Source organism: Aquarana catesbeiana, linkage group LG06, assembly GCF_042186555.1.
Source record: "Aquarana catesbeiana isolate 2022-GZ linkage group LG06, ASM4218655v1, whole genome shotgun sequence".
Classification (NCBI taxonomy): domain Eukaryota; kingdom Metazoa; phylum Chordata; class Amphibia; order Anura; family Ranidae; genus Aquarana; species Aquarana catesbeiana.
The window spans coordinates 235931643-235956517 of NC_133329.1; the positions used below are offsets into that span (position 1 = coordinate 235931643).

Consider the following 24875-nt stretch of genomic DNA (forward strand, 5'->3'; position numbering starts at 1 on the left):
GGGATGTGCTTAGCAACAATAGTAATTATCCAGGCAGCAGGCAGGAATATTGTCTATAGTCAGCACAAGGATATCGTCAGCACAGCCAAAGCATTTGTCCATAGAAATTGTCCAGGCAGAGACAGCCAACACAGCCATAATATTGGTCCTGGTACACCGTTACCTCCCTGCACTCATTATTGTACCGCTCTCCAGCCCTTCATAAACATACTGCCTTTTGCTACAGCTAATTATTTCCGTAGTCCAGGTAGCAGGCAGAGGTGTGGTCAGTTTATGCTGCAGGCAGGGGGATGGCGGCAGTAAGTCAGCAGCAGGCTGAGGGCCACAATCAGGTAAGACCTGTGCACAGGGGTATAGGCTTCGACCCACCCAAATCTCTATGAAGCCTCTGGACTCCAGACCCTAATCCGGAAATTACGAAACCCGGAGACAACAAAAAAAATTGTTTTCTCCATCCGGAAAAACATTTCTGGAGCCCCTCACATGTGAGACCCCTGTGTCCTACAGTAGCAGGGCAACAGATCAGTCCAAGCGGTAGGCAAAAGCAAAGTCCATAAAACAGGCCAGGGTCAGATGACGTGCAAGCAGTCCAAGTGGTGGGCAGAAGCGTAGTTGGTAAAACAGGCCATGGTCAGTTCTGATGAAAGCAGTCCAAACAGTAGGCAGAAGCGTATTTGGTAAAACAGGCCAGGGTTGGTTCACATGTAAGCAGTCCAAACGGTTGGCAGAGGCATAGTCAAAAAACAGGCCAGGGTCAGTTCACATAGAAGGCAGTGGAATGGTTATTTGAGGAAGCATGGGAAATGGTCAGCACATATCATGAAAATGGGGAAGTGGTTAAGAATATGGGCTAATATTTAAGGGATGTGTGATATAGTCTGAGACCCCATTCACACAGGGACGACTTGTCAGGCGACCTAGTCGCCTGACAAGTCGCCTCCCGTTCTGTGCTATGGAACCGTTCTAAGGGGAGCGACGCAAGACGCTCCGACTTAGAAGAAAGGTTCCTGTACGACTTTGGGGGCGACTTGCATAGACTTCTATACAGAAGTCGTTTTGCAAGTCGCCCGGGCAGTCGTTTGCAGGTCGCCTCGCTGAGGCGACCTGCAAGTCGTGTTGCCCCTGTGTGAATGGGGTCTGAAGCATTCACCAATGCAAAGGCCGGGTTCAAGGGGACACTGGGAACAATAGTAGCTGGTATCTCTTCGAAATCCTTTACTGCTGCATACTCGACATCTTTTTTGGCGTCTTCGGCCTGCTTCAGATGGGGGAATGTGGTCCGGGAAGTGGCGTTCATGCAGTCGGCTTACAGCATCAGAGCGAAGGTTTTCTGGGGGGGGGGGGGGGTCTTTGATGGTAGATGAGGGACGTGACAACTTCTTCAATTTTAGGAAGTGGGCAGGGCTTTCGGTGGATTTGGTGTAAATTATGTAGGCATTATAAATGGCCAAATGAATTAAATAGAGTGCTACTTTCTTGTACCAGAAACGGGACCTCCTTATTGCTAAATAGGGCTGAAGCATTTGGTCGTTGAAATCCACCCCCCCCCATGTACAGATTGTAATCTTGTACACATTTTGGCTTTACAATGGGACCTCGTCTTCTCTGAACTTCAACTGTAGTGTCGTCATGGATGGTGGACATCATGTACACATTCCTGGTATCCTTCCACCTCAAGGCCAGCACTTTGTTGCATCTCAAAGTTGCTCTTTCTCCCCTTCGCAATTTCTTGTTTACTATGGCTTGTGGGAAGCAGTTTCTATTCTTTCTGGAGGTTCCACAGGCCAGGGTTTGTGCGAGGTATAGGTGTTTGAAAAGGGGCAGGCTGCTATAAAAGTTATCCAGGTATATGTGGTAACCTTTCTTCAGCAGTGGGTAGGCCAGGTCCCATACAATTTTACCAGTTGTGCCCATGTAGGCCGGGCACTCAGGGGGCTGGAGCTGGAAATCTCTTCCTTTGTATATGCGGAACGCATACAGATATCCCGTGACTCTCTCGCAAAGCTTATAAAATTTCACTCCGTATTTGGCCCTTTTGCTAGGAATGTATTGTTTTATTCCTAGCCGGCCAAAAAAGGGTACCAGGGACTCATCTACACATATATGTTTATCAGGGACATAGAGTTCTGCAAATCGTTGGGAAAAGAAATTAATGAGTGGGCGAAGTTTATATAATTTATCGTAATTTGGATGATTGCGGGGAGGGCACTGGGTGTTATCATTGAAATGAAGGAAGCGTATCGGGACCTGGGCATTACAGAAGAGTAAATGGGCATGTCGTGAATGGGGTGGGTGGACCAATAGGCATGTCCTTCATTTTTTTTTGTAAGCCCCATGTTTATGGTGAGGCCCATAAACATTTTGAACTCCTCCAAAGTCAAATCCTTCCACTCGAATGGACGGGCGTAAGAAGATTGGGGGTTGTTGGCAATATGCTGCTGGGCATATAAATTGGTCTGGTCCACGATGAGTTGCAGCAAAGTGTTGGGCAAAAATAAATGAAAACAATCAATTGCAGAAAAATTTTGGGTATTGGTCTGCACACCTGGCTGTGCCGTGAAAGGGGGAATTCTTGCTGATCCTGAGTCATAAGGCAGCCATGTTGGATTGGCAAGACCTTCTGGGAGATATGTAGCGGCCCTGGCTCTTGGGGGACGTGGCACTCCAGTGCTGGTAGTTGGAGTTCCTGTGCTGGCATTTGGGCGTGATGCTGCGGAAGTGCTAGTACTGGGCATTTCTTGTGGCCTTTCACTGGCGGCAGCTCTAGGAGTGGGCCTTTGGTTTTGGGGTCTATCACTGGCAGCAGCACTAGTCCTGGGAATTTGATCCTGGGGTATATTGCTGGTGGCTGCCTGGTTTCCAGAGCGCCGTGCTCTTTTCGGAGGGATCCATTCTTCCTCTGAATCGTTTTCCGATCCACTACTTTCGATCGGTTCAAATGCTGAATTTGATTCACAGGAATTGGCATTTGAATCTGATGAGAGCTCCCCGCTGCTCTCATCAGTCATGGAGAGGATCTGGAACGCCTCCTCATTTGTATTAAATCTTTTGGACATTTTTTCTGATGGGCTGTGTGACAGGTGACAAATTACGGTTACTGATGGGCGACAGGTGATGGTCACTGATGGGTGACAGGTGATCGGTGACAGGTGACGGTCACTGATGGGCGACAGGTGATCGGTGACGTGCGACGGTCACTGGTGGGTGACAGGTAACGGTTGACAGTCTTTGATGGCAGTCTCTGATGGTGACTGGTGCATTTTATTGGACTGATAGGTGACAGATGAGGGTCACGGATGGGTCACTGACGACAGTCACTGATGGCGGTCACTGAAGGGTGACAGGTGCACCGCTGACGGCAGTCTTTGACGGTGACAGGTGCACTTTGTGGGCACTGACGGGTGACAGGTGCACTTTGTGGGCACTGACGGGTGACAGGTGCACTTTGTGGGCACTGACGGGTGACAGGTGCACCGCTGACGGCAGTCTCTGACGGGTGACAGGTGCACTTTGTGGGCACTGATGGGTGACAGGTGCACTTTGTGGGCACTGACGGGTGACAGGTGCACTTTGTGGGCACTGACGGGTGACAGGTGCACCGCAGACGGCAGTCTCTGACGGGTGACAGGTGCACTCTGTGGGCACTGACGGGTGACAGGTGCACTCTGTGGGCACTGACGGGTGACAGGTGCACTCTGTGGGCACTGACGGGTGACAGGTGCACTCTGTGGGCACTGACGGGTGACAGGTGCACTCTGTGGGCACTGACGGGTGCACTCTGTGGGCACTGACGGGTGACAGGTGCACTTTGTGGGCACTGACGGGTGACAGGTGCACTTTGTGGGCACTGACGGGTGACAGGTGCACTTAGTGGGCACTGACGGGTGACAGGTGCACTTTTATAAGTACTGATGTGGTGACTGTTGGGTGACAGCTGTAATTGGGGGGGAGGGGGGGGGCAATGTGACAGGTTATCTTTGTGGTGTTGGTGCAGTACACTACAGAACACAAATAGATCGGTCACTCACTGCTCCTGGCTCTTCTCTCCTCACACTGGAAACGGTGTGTGAGGAGAGAAGAGCCGGGGACAGCTAGTAACCGGTCTATGTTTACAGTTAGTGATCGGATGGATCACAGCCGATCATGTGGTAAACAGCCACCAGCCATTGGCTGTTTACCCTTGTCGGTGACGAGCAGTGTTCCTGGGAACACGTCGCCACCGACGTGACCGCGCTGCACGCTCCCAATCGCGCGGTCTAAAGCGGGAATACCATTTGTGATCGGCCGTGACGTAATCGCGGCCGATCACATGGTGAACAGCCATGCCCAATGGCTGTTCACCCCTGTCGGTGACGCGCTGTGTCCCGGGGACACGGCGATACCGACAGAGCAGGGCTGCGCGCCCGCGCGCATGCCCTGTGTAAACCAGCCGCCGTCATATGACGGCGGCCCAGAACAAGAGCCGCACCGCTCCGACGTCATATGACGGTGGGCGGGCGGCAACAGGTTAAGTTATTGATGAAAGTGATGGCACAGAAATACCTTCAGATTTTAAGAAGTCAGCACCTTACTTTATAAAAAGGGCTTTTGATTCTTTTTGGTTTCACAATATCCTGATAGGTCATCCTGTCTGTTAGCTTCCAAAGCCCTACCCTTTAAAAGTTAAAATTTTCCACACCATGCATGGAAAAAGTACATCAAGCCTTAAATTGATTGTAAACCCTCACCTTAGAAAACAACCCATTCAGTTTAAAATAGAAATGAAAGGCAAACATTTGTGTATAAATACCTTTTTTCCTTTTTTTTTATATATATAAGTGATCACATTCCCTTTGTTCTCAGCTGCATAAGAGCTGGGGAATGAGAAGCTGCAGTACACTGATCCTCCCAGTGAAAGGCTGTGGAGGATGGGGCGTGTCAGGACAGGTCTGGTCATTGGAGGAGAGCAGGTTGAGTTCCCAGCATAGCTAGAGAACTGACCATGGTGTGTTCTCCTGCTTAGTGTGGTCAGTTTTTAATAGGAAAGCAGAGGGACTGGTAGGAACACCAGGAATTTCACACAAAGGAAGCAAGACAAACAGAGCATGATACTTTTTCATACACATATATGGTACAGCAGGCGCATATCAGGAATATGACATGCTGGGTTTACAAATACTTTAAACAGTTGTATGCATGTTAGAAGAAATGATTTTAGCCTTAGACTATGGGATCAGTTTATAAAAAAATTGTTGGGACCAATGTGACAAGCATTAGCCCATGTGTGATGAATTCCAAGCATCTGCATTTGGATCCGTGACACACTCCTGCCCGCATGTCAAATTAAGACGTGCGGATGTACCCATGCCTGCGCTGCGTGTTCATCCACTTCTATGAGCAGCCTGCACACAATTCTGAGGTGGATGCACATGCAGCGGCTCTACACGAAGGATCGCACTAATTTGCCGTCTGAATAAGCCCTTAGCAAACAGTTCTTGATGCAAAGCTGGCCACAGAAAATAATGCCACACTGCAGCTGCAAGTATGGCTTGATGATGGCTTGTATAAGAGTCGGTGGGGGAATGCCCCAGTGACAGATGATTGGGCCAATACAGGGGACAGCTTCCTACAGGGCTCGCTCCCATGAAGAAGAATACAAGCTTTTATAGTGCAAGGCTGAACATCATGATACAAAATAAAATGCAGCTCAGTTTGTAACTCCATAATACATAGAGTTTATAGGTCGGTATACAGTTACCTTTGCCACATGCGGATTTCAAGAAGAACTCACAAACAGCAGCCCCGGATTCTAAAGTGGAAAAAAAAAAAATGACACTGGTAAGTAAATGTCACAAATGTAACAAGTACAGTACTGCAGTTAATGCTGAAAATTAACCCTTCAATGCACCATCTGTAAACACTGTAGTTTTTTTTCGTCCTGGCATAACTGTAGTGCACCAGTCTACCCATGTCACTTTTGTCAGTGATCTAAGGGAGAAAGCCTGATAAAACAAAAATAAGGTGTCAGAAATAATTCCTATTGCCACGAATTACATTCAAACGTGCTTTGGCAGTATGAACGTCACTGGTGGTACAGTGCAGGCTTCAGGAAGTACATCTCCAGTAACACTGTGCAGTGCTCTCTGGAATCAAATTAAAGTACACCCACCACCAGAAAACTTTCTAACATGAGCACAAAAAGTGCTGGCAGCTACAGGAACTAATGCCTGGTACTCATGAGACGCGAACGATTGTCTGTTTTTTTTATTCTAGTCTTATATCGAAAGTGAAGAGGTTACTAAAGTTAGAAGAATTCCTGTATGATAGAATAAAAATTTGGAAGTGATGTAATGTATTGCATTGTATTTTCATACGGCAACTGTACTGATTAAAATAAAAATTGTATGATCCGGTATTGTACAAGAAAATTTTTCCTGCTTATCCCATTGAATAATTTAGCATTAAATGTCATGATCGGCTCTCAAAAGCTGTGTACTAACGATCAGATTATCGTAGATTGTTTCAAAATCTGTATTTTTCGTATGGTTTTCTGATCGTGTGTACTTGCCTTAAGTGTACAAGAACATGGTGCTACCTCCAAAATGTTTCAATTGTACTGAATGCCAGACCCTCCACTTCCACACCTTCCTAGTGGAAGATGGCTACAATAGAAATCCTTTGATGGCCTAATTATATCAATGGCTGGCCATCCTGCACACCTCCTAAAGCCTAGTACACACAGGCCAAATGTTGGGCGGCATCAGCCAGTTTAATAGCTGTTCTGTTGAAGAGGCATGACCGGAAAAGCTCTGCTGACCGGAGTGTTCTGTTGGATGGGGGGGGGGGGGGCTTCCCCGAACAACAGGGAAGATTGCTGTACTAACATTGGATAGTTAGCACAGCAGCTCCTCATGAGTTGTCAGGTTTTTTTTTTCGCTCAGCCCTGCTGGGTTGAACGAAACAAAAACTACTAGTGTATACAAGGCTTTAGGGCCTGTGTTAACATAATTTTGTTTGCTTGAAATAGGTTTTGCATACTTACAGAAGTCAGCCTATACACTTCCAAACATACATGCAGGGGTCTATGTATAGAGATATTGCTGTACAACGTCTCAAACATACGCTCAGCTGTCACAAATAGCTTCAGAATTTGCCTATCAAGTTTATTTCCTATTATTGCAGGCTCTATCTAGTGGCCATAATACAGTATTTTCCTGAAATACCTCAATCAAGACAAATACCACATTATGCCCGTTAGATGGAGTTGACAGAAGATCAAAGGAAAACATATACAAAACACACAATTATTTGTGACAGGTGAGTGAATGCTTGAGAAATGTTTTAAAACTAGACCCCCAAGGCTTGGTTCACACTAGTGCGACTTAGGATCCGATTTGTGAGCCCTCTCCACTGCCTGCCAAAACGCCTACTGAAAAGCCATCTACTTTGGAGATGATGTATATGTATGTATGTATGTATGTATGTATGTATGTATGTATGTATGTATATATATATATATATATATACACACACATACACACACGTCATGACTCCGGTATATTTTTACACAGTGGGCGATCCTCTTTCAGATAAAAGTGGTCCCGCAGCGGATTCACCTCAGGATCACTTTTGTGGATGGCGGGAGTGGTGCGCCCCCGCCAGAGAAAACGATCCGATGTGCTGGAGGGTTGGACAGGAAGTCGAGATGGCCTCACTCGACTCTATACCCTTGGAGGACCGTCAAACGTCACTTCCGCCCTCCAGCTTTAAATTGCCCCTTTTTTTGTGAAAAAGCAAAATATTTTTTTTTGCTTTTAAGCGTAAATGTGAGATCTGAGGTCTTTTTGACCCCAGATCCCACATTAAAGAGGCCCTGTCCTGCTTATTTCTATTACAAGAGATTTTTACATTCCTTGTAATAGGAATAGAAGTGATCAAAAAGTGATAAAAGGACAGTGTAAAAATAAAAAATAAAAGTAAAATAAATAATATTTGAACCACCACGTTCCTCCGAGCTCACGCGCAGAAGCGAACGCATACACAAGTTGCTCCCACATATGTAAATTATGTTCAAACCACACATGGTATTGTCGCGAACGTCAGAGTGAGAGCAAACATTCAAGCACTAGACTTCTTCTGTAACTAAACAGGTAACCTGTAAAAAGAATTTAAAGAGTTGAGCGTTCGCAATTTTAACCACTTCAATACCAGGCACATAGACACCTTCCTGCCCAAGCCAATTTTCAGCTTTCAGTGCTGTCACAATTTGAATGACAATTGCGCGGTCATGCTACACTGTACCCAAACAAATTTTTTATCATTTTGTTCCCACAAATAGAACTTTCTTTTGGTGCTATTTGATCACCTCTGCGATTTTTATTTTTTGCGCAACAAATAAAAAAAAAGACCAAAAATTTTGAAAAATTTGAAAATTTTGTTTCTGTAAATTTTTTTTGTAAATAAGTACGTTTTCTTCTTCAATGATAGGCACCGATGAGGTGGCACTGATGATGGGCACTGATAGGTGGCACGGATGGGCACTGATGGGTGGCATTGCTGGGCATCACTTAATTATTCTCTTACATAAGGGTGCCAGTCAGTGCCCATATGTGGGCACTGATTGGCACAGATTTGGCATTAATTTGCACATGTGGATGGCCATGGGGCATGTACCTGGCCATCCACATGTTATGTGCCTTCCTGGTGGCTTCCCTGGTGGTTCAGTGTGGGCACCTGGGGGGGGGCTGCACTGATAAACAATCAGCGCAGACCCCCCAGTCAGGAGAGCCGCCGATCAGCTCTCCTTTACTCGCATCTGTCAGACGCGAGTGAGGAAAAGCCGATCATTGGCTCTTCCTGTTTACATCGTGATCAGGCTTGATTGGACACGGCTGATTACGTGGTAAAGAGCCTCCATCGGAGGCTCTTTACCGAGATCGGTGTATCGGTGTGCCGCACCACCGATCGCCACGATCTGCGCCCCCAAGGGCGTGCAGCGGCTGTTGAAGGACGTCATATGGACACCCAGTCAGGATAACTGAACCACCGCCCGGCCGTCATTCTGCTATAGGCTGGGCGGAAAGTGGTTAAAGCATGACATGTTGGGCATGAATTTACTCAGCGTGACATCATCTTTCACATTATATAAAAAAAAAAATTGGGCTAACTTTGCAGTTTTCTTATTTTTTAATTCAAAAAAGTGTAATTTTTCCAAAAAAATTGCATTTGTAAGACTGCTGCGCAAATACGGTGTGACGCAAAGTATTGCAACGATCTCCATTTTATTCTCTAGGGTCTCTACTAAAAAAAAAAAGATATAAAATGTTTGGGTGTTCTAAGTAATTTTCTAGCAAAAAATACAGATTTTGACATGTAAACAACAAATGTCAGAAATAGGCTTGGTCCAGAAGTGGTTAAAGTGGACCTTCAGTCATGTTTTTCAAATCTCCATCTATTAAATCTTCTGCCCTTGTTTTAACTTTGGATAGAAAAGGATTTTTTTTTCTGCCAGTAAATACCCTATACAGCCCACTTCCTGTTTGTCTGGTCATTAGCCTAGGCTTATGACATCATGCACAGCTCTCCCTCTCATGAAAGTTTGCCAGGAAGGCAGGGGGGGGAGGTGAGTCATAATAGGGCCAATGAGAGCTGCAGAGCTGGATGTGTGCCTCTGTATGTCTGTAAATCCCGGAAGTGAACAGGCAGCAGCTTCAGCTGCCCACAGTTAAAATGGTTGCAGCCAGACTCAGTGGGGGAAGATTTCTGCAGCGTATTTGGTAAGTGCAGAATCCCAGTATATATAAAATAATATGCAAAGTGGTTGGAGGGAAGCTTCAGAATGGCAAAGATGTTTTTATTACAAATTATGTGAGCAGACTGCAGTTCCTCTTTAAGGAAGGGGTAGGAGAGAGAATGTAGCCTAACTAAACATGGCTGTTTTTTACCACCCCTTTCTTTCCCAACCACATGTGTAAATGAGCTGTAAGACTTTAGTTCACACAGGCAGCAAAAGGGCAGTAAAACCAGGTGGTTATTCTGTCTTTTAACTGCCCGCCTACAAAATAACATGGCAGCCACTCAGGTCCATTCATATTGCTGCGGTATTTTGTGGAGTGGCCAATTAAACTTAGTAGGTCATGTCTGGCAGGTGGAGCCGTTTGCCAGATGTGCCCAATAAATCCATACAACTGACTTTATTCAGATAAAAACAGACAGGACAGGAAGTTGCCAGTAGAAACACTGCTGACTCTGAAAACCCCCTAAATGTACCAATAAAACAATTCTGTCTCTTGACATTCCTATTTACTGCGGCGAAACAAACCCTGGGAAATGCATGGTGGTCCTTCATTCCAAAGACTGCTCAAGTGAAACAAAACATGACGTGGTATGGGATTTATGAAAAAATGGCAGCAATACTTAATGATCCGTTCTGTAAAGTTGAGGAGATTTGGTCCCAAGGGATAGAATATTACCTTCCAAGAGATTGTGATAGATCCTTGTTGCTTGTGTGACAAATGATGAACCTTGGCTCTATAGGCGTAACATTGTGAAGAACTCGTCTCCGGCATCTATTCTTTCCTCTACTTCCCCCCTAACTGCTCTCTTTACTTTATTTTTCACTTCACCTCTATATCTCTCTTTACTTTATTTAATGGTCTTTGTCTAAGGCCCCTTTCACATGAGGCGGATCTGTATCGGTCCGCTGATCGGAGCAGAGCGGTTGGCTGACAGGTCCACGTTGGCTGGGTTTATGCATAGTGGATACAGACAGAACCCACTCTGCTCTATGAGCAGCTGGGAGTAAAGGACTCTGCTGTTCGTTTACACCCGACTGCCCTCCAATCTGATTTGCAGAGACAGAGGGGGGGCATTCTGTTTATTTTTTTAGCGGACCCAATCAGGTTAGAGGTAAGCCTTTTATACCCGCTTGTTCATAGGTGTGAATGGAGGGTCCGATCAGGTCTGCCTGAAAAACTGACAGGTGGACTTAATCGGACCCTTCCTGTGAAAGGGGCCCAAGTCTCTACACCAGGGGAAAACAATCTGGGGCCCTCCAGCTATTGCAGAACTACAAATCCCACCATGCCTCTGGGAGTAATTGTAATTGCCAGCCTTGCAATGCCTCATGGGAAATGTAGTTCCACAACAGCTGGAGGGCCCCAGGTTGCCTACCCCTGCTCTACACCATTTGCTGTACTTTGGTTGTTAGCAGACATGTTTTGTTCTTGAAGATAAAATGCCCTGCTGACAACTATTAAGGAAAAGGTAACCTCTTAACATGGCAAGCAAAGAGCATTAATAGACGACATATTTAGATTGTCCTAAGTTTCCATGTCAGTGAACAGGAAGAGTGAAAAGGGCTCTCATTCAGGAATATTGCACTTATCTTTGTTGATGTCACATGCATAACCCCTATATGGGGTGGTAAACATTGTTTACTTATATCTAGAGGTATACCAAATGGAAATTTTGGTGCCAAAACCAAAAATTCAGGATGCACTTGGCGAAAACCAAAACCGAAATAGTTTTTAAAACACACGAACGCATATATATTGACAATTGTATTATATTCAACTTTTTAATTAAAAGAGAAGTATGGATTTTTTTGGGGGTTTTTTATACTTACCTAGGTGGATGCAGCATCAGATGCTGCAGCTGTCCCCTGGCGTCTCTGCACTGAGAACCGAGCGATTGAACACCGCCGATGGCTCAGTTCTCACTCATCCCTGAGAGGAGAACTGCTGTCAGTCAGCAGTTCTCCTGCTCTTTTCATCCGCGCTCATTGGAGCGCTGAGCTGTGGAGGGGCAGGGAACGCCATCTCAGTGGCTCGCTAAGACTGCCATCAGTTAAAGCGGAGTTCCACCCAAAAGTGATGTCACAATTGGCACCTTTCAGGGGGGAGGGGGGTGCAGATGCCTGTCTAATACAGGTATTTGCACCCACTTCCTGGAATAGACTCCTGCGGGAGTCACGCCCTTCCCGCAGCCCCCCCCCCGCGGTCTCCTGGGAAACACACAGGTCCCAGGAGATCACGGGGACCACTTAGGATGCGCAGCGCGACTCGCGCATGCGCGGTAGGGAACCGGGATGTGAAGCCGCAACACTTCACTTCCTGATTCCCTCACAGAGAATGGCAGCGGCAGCAGCCAAGAGCCGAGCGATTCATCGGCTTCGGCATAAGCTGGACTCCAGGACAGGCAAGTGTCCATTTATTAAAAGTCAGCAGCTGCAGTATTTGTAGCTGCTGGCTTTTAATATATATTTTTTTTTTTTTTTAGGTGGACTCCCTCTTTAAGGAATCTGGCAGGCCCAGACTTGGGAAGTGGGGATGACGCGGTGCCTTGACTGATGGCAGTGATGTCAGCGGAGAGTGGACACAGGAGTGTAAAACGGATTGAACTCCTGTGACCCAGAGGAGAAGCCCAGCCTAAAAAGTTCTGGCTGGACTTCTCCTTTAATGGCTTATATTAATAATTGTTCTAAATGAATATGAATTTGTCGGCCATTATTGGCACCTTTAGCACAAAAAAAATCTCAAGAAAAATGCATCCCTTTAAATTCTATGCATGTCTTCACACTGGTCCATTGCACTTCTGTTGTGGTGTTAAAAATCTTGCTTGCTGCATTTTGGGTCAGTTAAAAGAAAAATACCAAAAATGCACCTCCCAGTTGAAATGCATTGAAAACGCAGCAAGGACACATCAATAACGCACCTGTGTTACATTTTTGATGCGGTTTTTGAGTCACATGACCTATGAAAAACACACCATAAGTACAGTAAAATCATGGGGGGTTGGGCACCATTTTCAGCCGATCTATTTTAGCTGCCGAAGTTTCAGTGCATCTCTACTTATATCCCTGGAAAGGATAGACAACTGTATCTTTGTAATGTTATCATACATACTGGAAGTTGAACGCCAGATATCCTTTGTCTGTGTGCATATTGCCTATGCCAAAAGTATAACTAAAAGGCAAAACTCCTTTTTTTTTTGTTTTGGATAGAGTGGAGAGGGATTAGAACACCTGTCAGTTTTTATTGTGCTCTGTGTCCCCCCCATTAGGGAGATTCATCCTATCTGTCCTGTTTACCATTATCATTGAAAGTAAAGGAAAATCTCAACAATTTTGAGTTGTCCTCAGAAAAGTAATACAGGGGAAATCTTCCAATGGAGACATTAGTTCTGAAGACCTAGGGGGCGGCAAAGGATTCCCTTAATTTGCACGGATTTCCTCTCACTTCTTGTTTCCCTATGGGACAGGAAGTGATGGGAAATCTCCCCACTTGGACAAAAATAGACCTTACAGAGGTTATAACCCTACTTTAATCTATCCAAAATGAGGGGAAAAAAAAAAAAAGTTTTGCTTTTAGTTCTACTTTAATAAAAAACTTATTGTAAAGAAAGCAGTCAGGATGGTTTAATGTCACCAGCAGAAAGCAGTGACATTTAGAAGCCCCTCGGTTCATCTGGGGATATCTCTGACTGGACGGAAGTTATAGCAGCGTCGTTTACCATTTCACCAGGGCACCCTTCTATGATCAGGATCATTGCTGCATGGAGTGTGCTGGACTGTATTCATGGACACAGCGGGGTGCCAACCCAAGGGCACGTGGTTGTGGCATGATACTACAATATAAAATCCTCCTTGGGATTGAAAGACAGAGAACATCACCACTTTCTGTACACCCCGCTATAGTGATTGTGGCGTGGGGAGATTTCTTCTCATTTCCTGTTGTGTCTCCAGGACAGGAAGTGAAGGGAAATCCCCCCAATAAAAAAATACACAGCAAAAAAAAAACAAAAAGGGGTAAACCTTCCTCACATTATTCGAAATGACAAAAGTGGGCTTTGGAATGACACACTAACAGAATGTACCCAACACATAGAGCACAGGAGGACACATGAACCAAAGACAAGGCCAGTGCTTCTTCCTTTATTACAAAGTTTTCAGAGATTTTCATCCAGCTGCACAGACAATACACGGATCTAATGAGGGGGGATCTAATGATGGGCACACCCCCTATAGGTAGACATGATAGGGGGAAGGGAGCACACAGGTAGGTCAGTATAGGAGAGCCCCCTCCGATGATCACACACACACTACAGCCACTCACTGTCCATGCCGGGGAAGGGGAGCGGCTGGGCCCCCAGTTGTTGCTCCACAGCCAGCTCCAGGTCGAAGCGGATATGATCCACACAGGCGATGAGCTCCTGCATCTTTTCCCAGAGAGTCGCTCCAACCACACACACAATCCGACCATCAGAGCCGCTGCCGGAAGGAGGCTGAGCGAGGGGCCGCGAGGCACTCTGGGAAGAAGGAAGTGCCGGCCACACAACGGAGAGGAGCATGCCGGGTACTATAAAGTGTCAGAGGACGCCTGGGGATCGGTGATGTCTGTGTGTGAGGAACAGGTACGGAGGGCTGGACTACGGGATACAGGACGAGAGACACAGGACCGAGGGCTTGGTTTATTGAAGGCAAAGTGACTGTGCACTCTGCAAAATGCAGGTGCTCCAGAGCTTAGTAAATTAGAGAAAAGTTCTCTTCGCAAAGAATACCCAATCAAATGCAAGGAAAATTTAAAAAAAAAAAACTGCATTTTTGCTTGCACATAATTGGATGATGGAAGTCAGCAGAGCTTTTCCTTTTTTTACTAAGCTCTGGAGAAACTGCACTTGCAGAGTGCACAGTCACTTTGCCTTAGTAAATCGACCCCAGTGTGTGCTTTAATGTGTGACAGTATACTAAACACTGTACACTGCGGAGTGTGTATTGTACAGCACTGTGTAGACTGCCGAGTGTGCAATGTACAGCACTGTGTAGACTGCCGAGTGTGTATTGTACAGCACTGTGTAGACTGCCGAGTGTGCAATGTACAGCACTGTGTAGACTGCCGAGTGTGTATTGTACAGCACTGTGTAGACTGCCGAGTGTGTATTGTACAGCACTGTGTAGACTGCCGAGTGTGCAATGTACAGCACTGTGTAGACTGCCGAGTGTGTATTGTACAGCACTGTGTAGACTGCCGAGTGTGCAATGTACAGCACTGTGTAGACTGCCGAGTGTGTATTGTACAGCACTGTGTAGACTGCCGAGTGTGTATTGTACAGCACTGTGTAGACTGCCGAGTGTGTATTGTACAGCACTGTGTAGACTGCCGAGTGTGCAATGTACAGCACTGTGTAGACTGCCGAGTGTGTATTGTACAGCACTGTGTAGACTGCCGAGTGTGCAATGTACAGCACTGTGTAGACTGCTGAGTGTGTATTGTACAGCACTGTGTAGACTGCCGAGTGTGTATTGTACAGAGCGGAGTGTGTAATGTACCGCACAGGGTACAGAGCGGAGTGTGTAATGTACCGCACAGGGCACAGTGCGGAGTGTGTAATGTACCGCACAGGGCACAGTGCGGAGTGTGTAATGTACCGCACAGGGTACAGAGCGGAGTGTGTAATGTACAGAGCGGAGTGTGTAATGTACCGCACAGGGTACAGAGCGGAGTGTGTAATGTACAGCACATTGTACAGAGCGGAGTGTGTAATGTACAGAGCGGAGTGTGTAATGTACAACACATTGTACAGAGCGGAGTGTGTAATGTACAACACATTGTACAGAGCGGAGTGTGCAATGTACAGCACTGTGTAGACTGCTGAGTGTGTATTGTACAGCACTGTGTAGACTGCCGAGTGTGTATTGTACAGAGCGGAGTGTGTAATGTACCGCACAGGGTACAGAGCGGAGTGTGTAATGTACCGCACAGGGCACAGTGCGGAGTGTGTAATGTACCGCACAGGGCACAGTGCGGAGTGTGTAATGTACCGCACAGGGTACAGAGCGGAGTGTGTAATGTACAGAGCGGAGTGTGTAATGTACCGCACAGGGTACAGAGCGGAGTGTGTAATGTACCGCACAGGGTACAGAGCGGTGTGTGTAATGTACAGCACATTGTACAGAGCGGAGTGTGTAATGTACAGAGCGGAGTGTGTAATGTACAGAGCGGAGTGTGTAATGTACAACACATTGTACAGAGCGGAGTGTGTAATGTACAGGGCGGAGTGTGTAATGTACAGCACATTGTACAGAGCGGAGTGTGTAATGTACAGCACATTGTACAGAGCGGAGTGTGTAATGTACCGCACAGGGTACAGAGCGGAGTGTGTAATGTACCGCACAGGGTACAGAGCGGAGTGTGTAATGTACCGCACAGAGTACAGAGCGGAGTGTGTAATGTACCGCACATTGTACAGAGCGGAGTGTGTAATGTACCGCACAGGGTACAGAGCGGAGTGTGTAATGTACCGCACAGGGTACAGAGCGGAGTGTGTAATGTACCGCACAGGGTACAGAGCGGAGTGTGTAATGTACCGCACAGGGTACAGAGCGGAGTGTGTAATGTACAGAGCGGAGTGTGTAATGTACAGCACAGGGTACAGAGCGGAGTGTGTAATGTACAGAGCGGAGTGTGTAATGTACCGCACAGGGTACAGAGCGGAGTGTGTAATGTACAGAGCGGAGTGTGTAATGTACCGCACAGGGTACAGAGCGGAGTGTGTAATGTACAGAGCGGAGTGTGTAATGTACAGCACATTGTACAGAGCGGAGTGTGTAATGTACCGCACAGGGTACAGAGCGGAGTGTGTAATGTACCGCACAGGGTACAGAGCGGAGTGTGTAATGTACCGCACAGGGTACAGAGCGGAGTGTGTAATGTACAGAGCGGAGTGTGTAATGTACCGTACAGAGCGGAGTGTGTAATGTACCGCACAGGGTACAGAGCGGAGTGTGTAATGTACAGAGCGGAGTGTGTAATGTACCGCACAGGGTACAGAGCGGAGTGTGTAATGTACAGAGCGGAGTGTGTAATGTACAGAGCGGAGTGTGTAATGTACAGAGCGGAGTGTGTAATGTACAGAGCGGAGTGTGTAATGTACAGAGCGGAGTGTGTAATGTACAGAGCGGAGTGTGTAATGTACCGCACAGGGTACAGAGCGGAGTGTGTAATGTACCGCACAGGGTACAGAGCGGAGTGTGTAATGTACCGCACAGGGTACAGAGCGGAGTGTGTAATGTACCGCACAGGGTACAGAGCGGAGTGTGTAATGTACCGCACAGGGTACAGAGCGGAGTGTGTAATGTACCGCACAGGGTACAGAGCGGAGTGTGTAATGTACAGAGCGGAGTGTGTAATGTACAGCACAGGGTACAGAGCGGAGTGTGTAATGTACAGAGCGGAGTGTGTAATGTACAGCATGGTGTAAAAAGCCGAATGTGTAATGTACAGCACAGTGTACAGAGCAAATAATTTAATGTACAGCACATTATGTAGAATGGAGCATGCAATGTATAATACAATGTATTGAGCAGAACATGTATTGTATAGCACAGTGTACAAAGCTGAATGTGAAACATACAGTACGGTGTGGAGACTGAAGCATGTACATTACAGCACAGTATACACAGTGGTGTGTGTACGGCACAGTGTACTAAGCGGAGCATGTATTTCACCGACCAGCAGGAAGACCTGGTAGATGGGAGGGGGAAGGGCAACACTCAAAGTGAATATTGACATAAAATTCTATAGACTATATTCCTGGATCTACTGATTTGTTTTAACTGAGGGACACCCCCCCCCCAGTGCTCTTCACAAAACTTGTTTTACATGCTGGTTCTGCTGTGGTACAGATTAAGTCCTGGCTGTCAGTTTGTCAACAAGAGCAGCTAGGAGAGCGGCAATGGGGGAAGAACAACAGGCGTTTAGCCAGGCTACCATTCTCAAAACTTTTGGCCACAGCTGTACACTTGAAAGCTGCAGCTGCTGACTTTTCATTATATGGACACTTACCTGTCAGGGCACCCGCAATGTCGGCACCCCAGCTGATCTTCAGATGCAGCCGCCGCCATTCCTGGTAAGGGAGCCCAAAAGTGAAGCCTTAGGGCTTCACAGCTGGCTCCCCACTGCGCGGAGGAGGGGGCCCGTCTCCCGGAAGTGGTATTTGTCAGACACCACCCCCCGAAAGGTACCAAATGTGGCACCGGAGGGGGGGAGGAGACGGATAAGCAGAAGTTCCACTTTTGAGTAGAACTACGCTTTAAATCCTCAACTGTCTGACTGGCTCATCGAAATGCTTTTATAAATAGAACGCATAATAAACAGAGAACCAATGTCTGTATAGTAGCAATAACAGAGAATATATTTCCACAAAAAATCTATAGATATCTTCTTTTTTTCCATATAGAAATGTGGAGAGTGTGTGGGTGTGCTCTAACTGATTTCTTTTTCATCCTGTAGGTTACATGAAGTTAAGAATTGAGGGTTTATCATCTTGTAGAAACCTCATCATGCTGCAGATACTGGCTAAATTGCCGCTCCGTTCTTTGGTTTGTCCCTTACATGTCCAGGCTGCATACAGACAAATCTCTGTCTTTCACCAAAGGACCCATTTAAAGCACTGCCTTGTATTATGTCAGCAGGGGACACATTTAAGGACTAGAAATTATTCTGATAATACAAAAGCTGGCAATCAACAAGAGGAAGATGTACATTTTGGGAGATTGTCAGAAAGGTATTCTGTAAAAACATCTTTTAGAAAATCCTCCTCGGACATTCAGAACTTGCAGTATGAGGAGGATAAAGAAGAGGATAGAAAGACAATGAGAACTCGGAAGTACAGAACAAAAGCGAATACCCCATACTGGTACTTCTTAAGGTGCAAGTCCAAAATCAAAGAAGGCAAGGTAACTGTCACTTGCCTGTTTTACTGTTTTCCTACTAACTGAAAACCTTGAAAATATTGAAAGGGTAACTCCACCTTTGTTTGGAAAAAAATAGCAAATGAAAAAAAAAAAAAATAGAGCCTATTCAATTGGTACACAAACCATATTGTAATTGAATGATCTTAATAATTACTTTTCATTTTCAAACTGCAGCGCTGTCGTTTCCTATAAAATTGAATGCAATATTGCAACCTGGAGGCGTTCTATATACAGCTGGTGTATGGAACACCTCCAGAAATGTTATTTCCTGCTTGTGTGATTGCCTCACTGATTTTCACAGAACTCTGCACTAAGATACAAATAAGATTTTAGGTATCCTCTGCAACACAAATGTCAGTTTTGGTGAGATACTTCCAAAGGGTTTATCACTTCTAAAGGGATGCAGACTTTGCCACTTTCTCATTAGAACACTGCAGTTGCATAAGATGATTAATCATGAAAGTCCCATTCTCCTATTCAGATTCACTCGGCACACAACAAACAGCTTTATAAAGTTTATTAAAATCCCTGCAATATACATTTATCACCCGGAGGGATTGTTTTATTTTCTCAACAGAAGTGGAATTAGCCCCCGTTCACACTAAATGCGGCTTTGAAATCGCGCTACTTCAGTGTGATTTCAAAGCTGCAGGACAGTGAGATTTCTTCTGCTTGCTGACATCTGTGCGATTTTATGCATAGATGTCAATGCAAGTCACACTTAAAATTGCCAAACATAGTCCAGGAACTATTTTTCAAATCACGCTACTTCAAGATGTGCCATAATAAGACATTGGATGCAACTTCAGGTGTGAATTATAAATCACATGTCGCACCTGAAGGTGCATTGGTGTGAACGGGGGCGTAATCTTTAAAGAAAGAAAATAGAAAGGCAACATCTGCCTTGCAAAAACTTGTGCTGCCTATTCACACATTTTGTATCATATAGGCCTCATTCAGGTGGATGCTGAGATCTGTAGTCTGTGAATGAGCACTTTATGTGGCTTCAGCTGGCAGGTGCTGTCTGCGGTCACTCATCCCAATTTGACTGTTCTGTGGGTGTAGGTGACTGGCCCAAAACACACCCAGTTTGTGCACTTGCATCCACACGACTGTCAAGTTGGGAAGAGCGGCTGCGTCCCTGCAGCAGCTGCATCCCCATAGACATGAATGGGCTGTTTACACACAGCACTTGGCAGCTGAAGATGCATAAACATTGCTAGAATGGAAAGCAGAGCTGCAGAGATCCCTCACCAAATACAGGTTAAGGCACAGAAAATTCAAATATTGTAAACGCTTACTTGCAGCACTTTCCTTAAGCAATATTTTATTCACTTGAAATATGCTTTTGGACTTGCTAAGAATTGGACTACTCCAGGAGGAGTTGATTCCCTGGTACAGCCCATCCCTCCTGTCACGTCATAGCCCTCTCCTTTTCTGGGAGTTTCTTTTCACTGAATTCTTGTCTGTGCCGCTTCTGCTATATCATTCAATTATGCCTTCGGCTCCCAGGAAATTACAAAAATGTATAATGAGCACTGACACCTTCCACATGACTGCACTAAAGCCAGCCATACATGGATCGAAGTTTGGTCTGTTAAGCAGGGACCCGCTGAATTTCGATGTATAGGCACGCTGGTTGTACAGAAGTTGATCTACCTATTGACTTCTGTACAACCACCCTGCTGGGGTTTTCCCACTATAGCCATCAGCAGTGATCAGTGTATTCTGATGGTGGGGAACCGTCTCCCCACCATCAGAATTCACCTTTTAACAAAGAAAAGGTGAACAAACACTGTACACCCTCCCCACCCCGATGGTCCCATCTGCATTTACCTTTGTGGGTGATTAGCTTTCATTGCCCATACAGCCAGTACAGGGGACCGGGGATCTGAAAACTGCTGTCTTTTTCCCCTTCTTTCTTTAGGTATGCCAGGATGGATCATAGTGATTCTGTATGGCCAAAGCAGTCACTTGCCAGCATGTGACCAATCGGAATCGTTCTGATCTGTCCCAGAAGATCTGTCCCACATTACTCCTTCACCAGCTTCGTAGGCAGTGAAAGCTAACCTCCATGGAGGTAAGTGCAGTGGGGACACTGTGGTGGGGAGGTTTAAGAGTGTTAGTTTACTTTTTCATTTTTGTGAAAGGTGAAATACTAAAAAGTGTGCTGCGCTCACTTTATACATTTCAAGGTTTAAAAGTACTAAACAGGTGGAAAGTATTAGACCCCTTTCACACTTGGGCGTTTTTCAGGCGCTTTAGTGTTAAAAAAAAGTGCCTGTAAAGCGCCTGAAAGAAGCCTCATCTGCAATCCCAATGTGAAAGCCCGAGCCCTTTCACACTGCCAGCGCCCAAAAAAATGCTGGTAAAGCACCGCTTAAGACCCCTTTCACACTGGGGCGTTTTTCAGGCACTGGCAGTGTGAAAGGGCTTGGGCCATCGGAGCACCCAGCTCGGTCGCAAAAACACGAAAGCGCTGCAAAGAAGCTGCTTGCAGGACTTTTTTCGACGCTCTGCCAGCGCAGCGCCCCAGTGTGAAAGCACTCTTTCAGGCGCTTTTTTTAACGCTAAAGCGGCTGAAAAACACCCCAGTGTGAAATGGGTCTCATTGTGAAAGCACTCATGCTTTCACATCGGTATTGCAGATGAGGCTTCTTTCAGGCGCTTTTTTTAACGCTAAAGTGCCTGAAAAACGCCCCAGTTTGAAAGGGGTCTTACATTTGCTAGCCCAAGTGTAATTTCACCTTTTCATCTGCATCAGCTCTACCATTCCTTTCTTTGGTAATCCGGGGATCCCAGAACCCTCTGCTTGTAATTCTTGCTTGTTCCTAAAAATTTTAAGTGAATAAAGAGAAAAATAGAAGTGAAAACTGAGGTGAATAAATAAAAGGTCAGTACTTGCAACTCCCTTTTCCCCTGTACATTTGGTATAATAGATTAGGTGTGCTGGCCACATTTCACTAGAATATTTCTGAGATACATTATGGTACATAAAGCCATAGCCATTTAAATCGGTGAATATGATTGATCAGTCAGATCAACCCACATAAATTAATATTCGTATGGAAATAGAAACTGTCCCTTCAAAATCTATATAACTCCATTCTCTACTTAAGCTTGTGATGACCTACCCTGTTCCAAGCACCGCAGCCGGTGTATATTCACCCCCCCTCGTCATATAATACATGTATGGAATAGGAACTCATTCACACCTGAGCATATCGATTTACTGGCATTTTTCAGGTATTTTTCAGGCATTTTTTTTTTTTTTTTTTTTTTTTTTTTTTTAAGCGTTTTAGAAATGTATTACAAGTTTTACAGCTTTAGGTGTTTTTGTTTAGCCAATAGAAAGCACTAGGGGGGAGGAGAGGGAGAGGCAATTAGAGGTGGAGAGGTGTTATTTGAGCATTTTACAAGCATTTTTATGTTCAAGTCAGGCATTTCTTTTGAAGTCTACAGGGCCAAAAATGCTTGTAATCTGCCAAAAAGAAGCTCCTGTACTTTTTTTGAGTTTCATGCATTTTGCTTCAAGCGACAGAATGCTCATATGTTAACAGGCGCCAATGAATTGAATGGTTTTTTGCTTGTTGGGCGTTTTTGGAGCTTCAGAGCTGAGCGTTTTACAAGCTGAAAATTATATATACTGTGTGTGTGTGTGTGTGTGTGTGTGTGTGTGTGTGTGTGTGTGTGTGTGTATATGTATGTATGTGTATATATATATATATATATATATATATATATATATATATATATATATATATATATATATAAAATATACACACACTGAATATCTGTTTTCAGAGGATTTCACAAACTCAATGTTAGTATTTTATATTTATGTACTTCTAAACATATTTACAAGGAAAAAAAAGGTCAGTACCAACAAATATCTTCAATTTCAAATCTGCCTTGGAAGTTTGAATGTGATTGATACAGCAGCGAGAAAGGATGTTGTTTTCCAAATAATCCTAAAAGGCAACCTGTGAATTCTTTCCGTAGTCTATTACAAAAAATTCTAACTTGAATAAAGTAAATTCAGTTAATAAAGAGGAGTTTGCCCCCCCCCCCCCAAAAAAAAATGTAAAGGTTACAAATACTGTAGCTGCTGACTTTTACTATTAGGGTACTTACCTGTCCAGGCATCCAGCAGTGTCCTTGCCTAAGCCGATTCTTGATTCGGCTTTTGGGTGCTGCTGCCGCCATTTTGGCTAAGGGAAACCGGCAGTGAAGCCTTGCAGCTTGCACATGAATCGTGCTCCACTTTCCTCTCACTTCCTGCTTTAGCTATAAGACAGGAAGTGAATAGGAAATCTCCCTAATGGGACAAAAAAAAAAAATATCTGACAGGGGTTGTAACCTTCCCTTACTCTATCCAAAATGCAAAAAAAAAAAAAAAAAAAAGGTTTTGCCTATAGTTCTACTTTAACATTAGTAACTCAATCACACATTCTTATGTGTTGCCTGCAATTGCTCCTTAAAGGGTTAGTTCACTTACCAAAAAATTTCCAATGTGGGTACTTGTAGATAAAAAAAATTGTGCATCTTTGGCTAAAGTTGAATAATGCCCTTGCTATAGGTGTAGGGCATTTACATACCTCCTGAGGCCTGGCTGAAAAACTCCTAGAGATGGCACCTCTCCATGCTGTCTTGTTGCTAGGACACTGCTAATACATTGTCATTACTGCTCGCCTCCATCACAGGAGCTCTCTCTCTCCCAGATTCAAGTTTCCTTTGAATTTAACCAACTATAAAATGTGATTGGATATGGACTGAATACACTTGCACTGCATAGTTGATGGACATTATATCTAGTTTTTACTATATAACATGTGTGCTCGTGTTTGGGCCTCATGCACACTGGATGGTTTTACAGCTGCTTCCAAATTACTCTTCTGACCAATGAAACTAATTAACACCCAACTCTTGATGCCTGTAAACACCCCTAAAAGCTTAAGGCTACTTTCACACTGAGGTGTTTTTCAGGCGCTAAAGGGTTAAAAATAGCGCCTGAAAAATGCCTCCCCTGCAGCCCCAGTATGAAAGCTCAAGTGCTTTCACACAGGAGCGGTGTGCTTGCAGGACGGGGGAAAAAAGTTCTGCAAGCAGCATCTTTAGGACGTTGCGGGATACTGCCCCATAATGGAGTATGCACAGGAAACATTGACAAGCCACACCTCAAATTGTTTTTCCTGTAATGTCACTTCCCTTTAAAAAAATATATGCGTTTGTGGAGGGGTTTTAAGGCACTGTAACGCGCATCAAACACATTCAAACCATGCATAGGGCATTTGGGGAGCAATTTTAAAGTGTCATTAACGCCCATACTAAAGCGCATTAATCCTATAGGAGCACATGTACACTAGACATTTCAAAACCTCTTCTAAACATTGTAACTTGACAGCAAGTAACCGACATTAAAAAACATTCGTTTTGGCACATTTACATGCCACCTGAACATTTTCATTTTCAGTGGAAATCTTTTTGCTTACAAACTTTTCATTGGGAAATAATTTTCTGGGAAAATTATAGTCCTCCTCCCTTCCTCCTCCCTTCCTCCTCCCTTCCTCCTCCCTTCCTCCTCCCTTCCTCCTCCCTTCCTCCTCCCTTCCTCCTCCCTTCCTCCTCCCTTCCTCCTCCCTTCCTCCTCCCTTCCTCTCTCCTTCTACACGCTGTTATAGGCATTTGGCATTTCAAATGCCTCTGAACATCCACTCTGAACGTGTTTTTTTTTTATTTTTTTTTTATTTTTTTTTTTTTTTTGCTTTAAAAAAAAATGCTTCTAAGGCATAATGTACACGGGATGTTTTAAAACCTCTCCTGAACAATTTAACTTGACACGTGCCACGTTTGCATGCCGCGTTTAGAAGCAAGTTTTTTTTTTTTTTTTTTTTATCGCCATTAAAAACGCCTGTAAATGAAATGCAGCTAAACATTAGTTACTGCGTTGATAAGATAACAGGAGAGTTCAGGGGCTGCTGAAAAAATGCCCAACTGCTCCTAAATGTCAGTTTACCAGCTGAAGTGTACATGAAGCCGAAATGTAATGAAGTGTGAACAAGCCCTTACAAGTTTGTCTGCCAAAATGCTGCTACCAGGAGGAAAGGCTTCTAGGAGAATTTGCAAAATGTCCTGTGTGCAT

The 24875-nt window shown here is 45.0% G+C and overlaps 2 protein-coding genes across 3 annotated transcripts in view; one reads left to right on the forward strand and one right to left on the reverse strand.

The window, feature by feature from the left end:
• Positions 1-14305, reverse strand: part of CPSF4 (cleavage and polyadenylation specific factor 4) — a 51008-nt gene extending 36703 nt beyond the window's left edge. For both annotated transcript variants that reach the window (XM_073633084.1, XM_073633083.1), the window contains exons 1-2: positions 14094-14305; positions 5738-5788 (exon numbers count right to left, since the gene is read on the reverse strand). In XM_073633084.1, coding sequence (XP_073489185.1) covers positions 5738-5788; positions 14094-14196 — 154 coding nt within the window. In that variant the 5' untranslated portion in view covers positions 14197-14305. The remainder of the gene's footprint in view (positions 1-5737; positions 5789-14093) is intronic.
• The window catches only part of PTCD1 (pentatricopeptide repeat domain 1), an 85006-nt gene continuing 74380 nt past the window's right edge, over positions 14250-24875 (forward strand). Inside the window, exons 1-2 of the mRNA XM_073633082.1 lie at positions 14250-14391; positions 18270-18715. Of these exons, the coding sequence (XP_073489183.1) occupies positions 18275-18715 (441 nt within the window). The 5' untranslated portion in view covers positions 14250-14391; positions 18270-18274. The remainder of the gene's footprint in view (positions 14392-18269; positions 18716-24875) is intronic.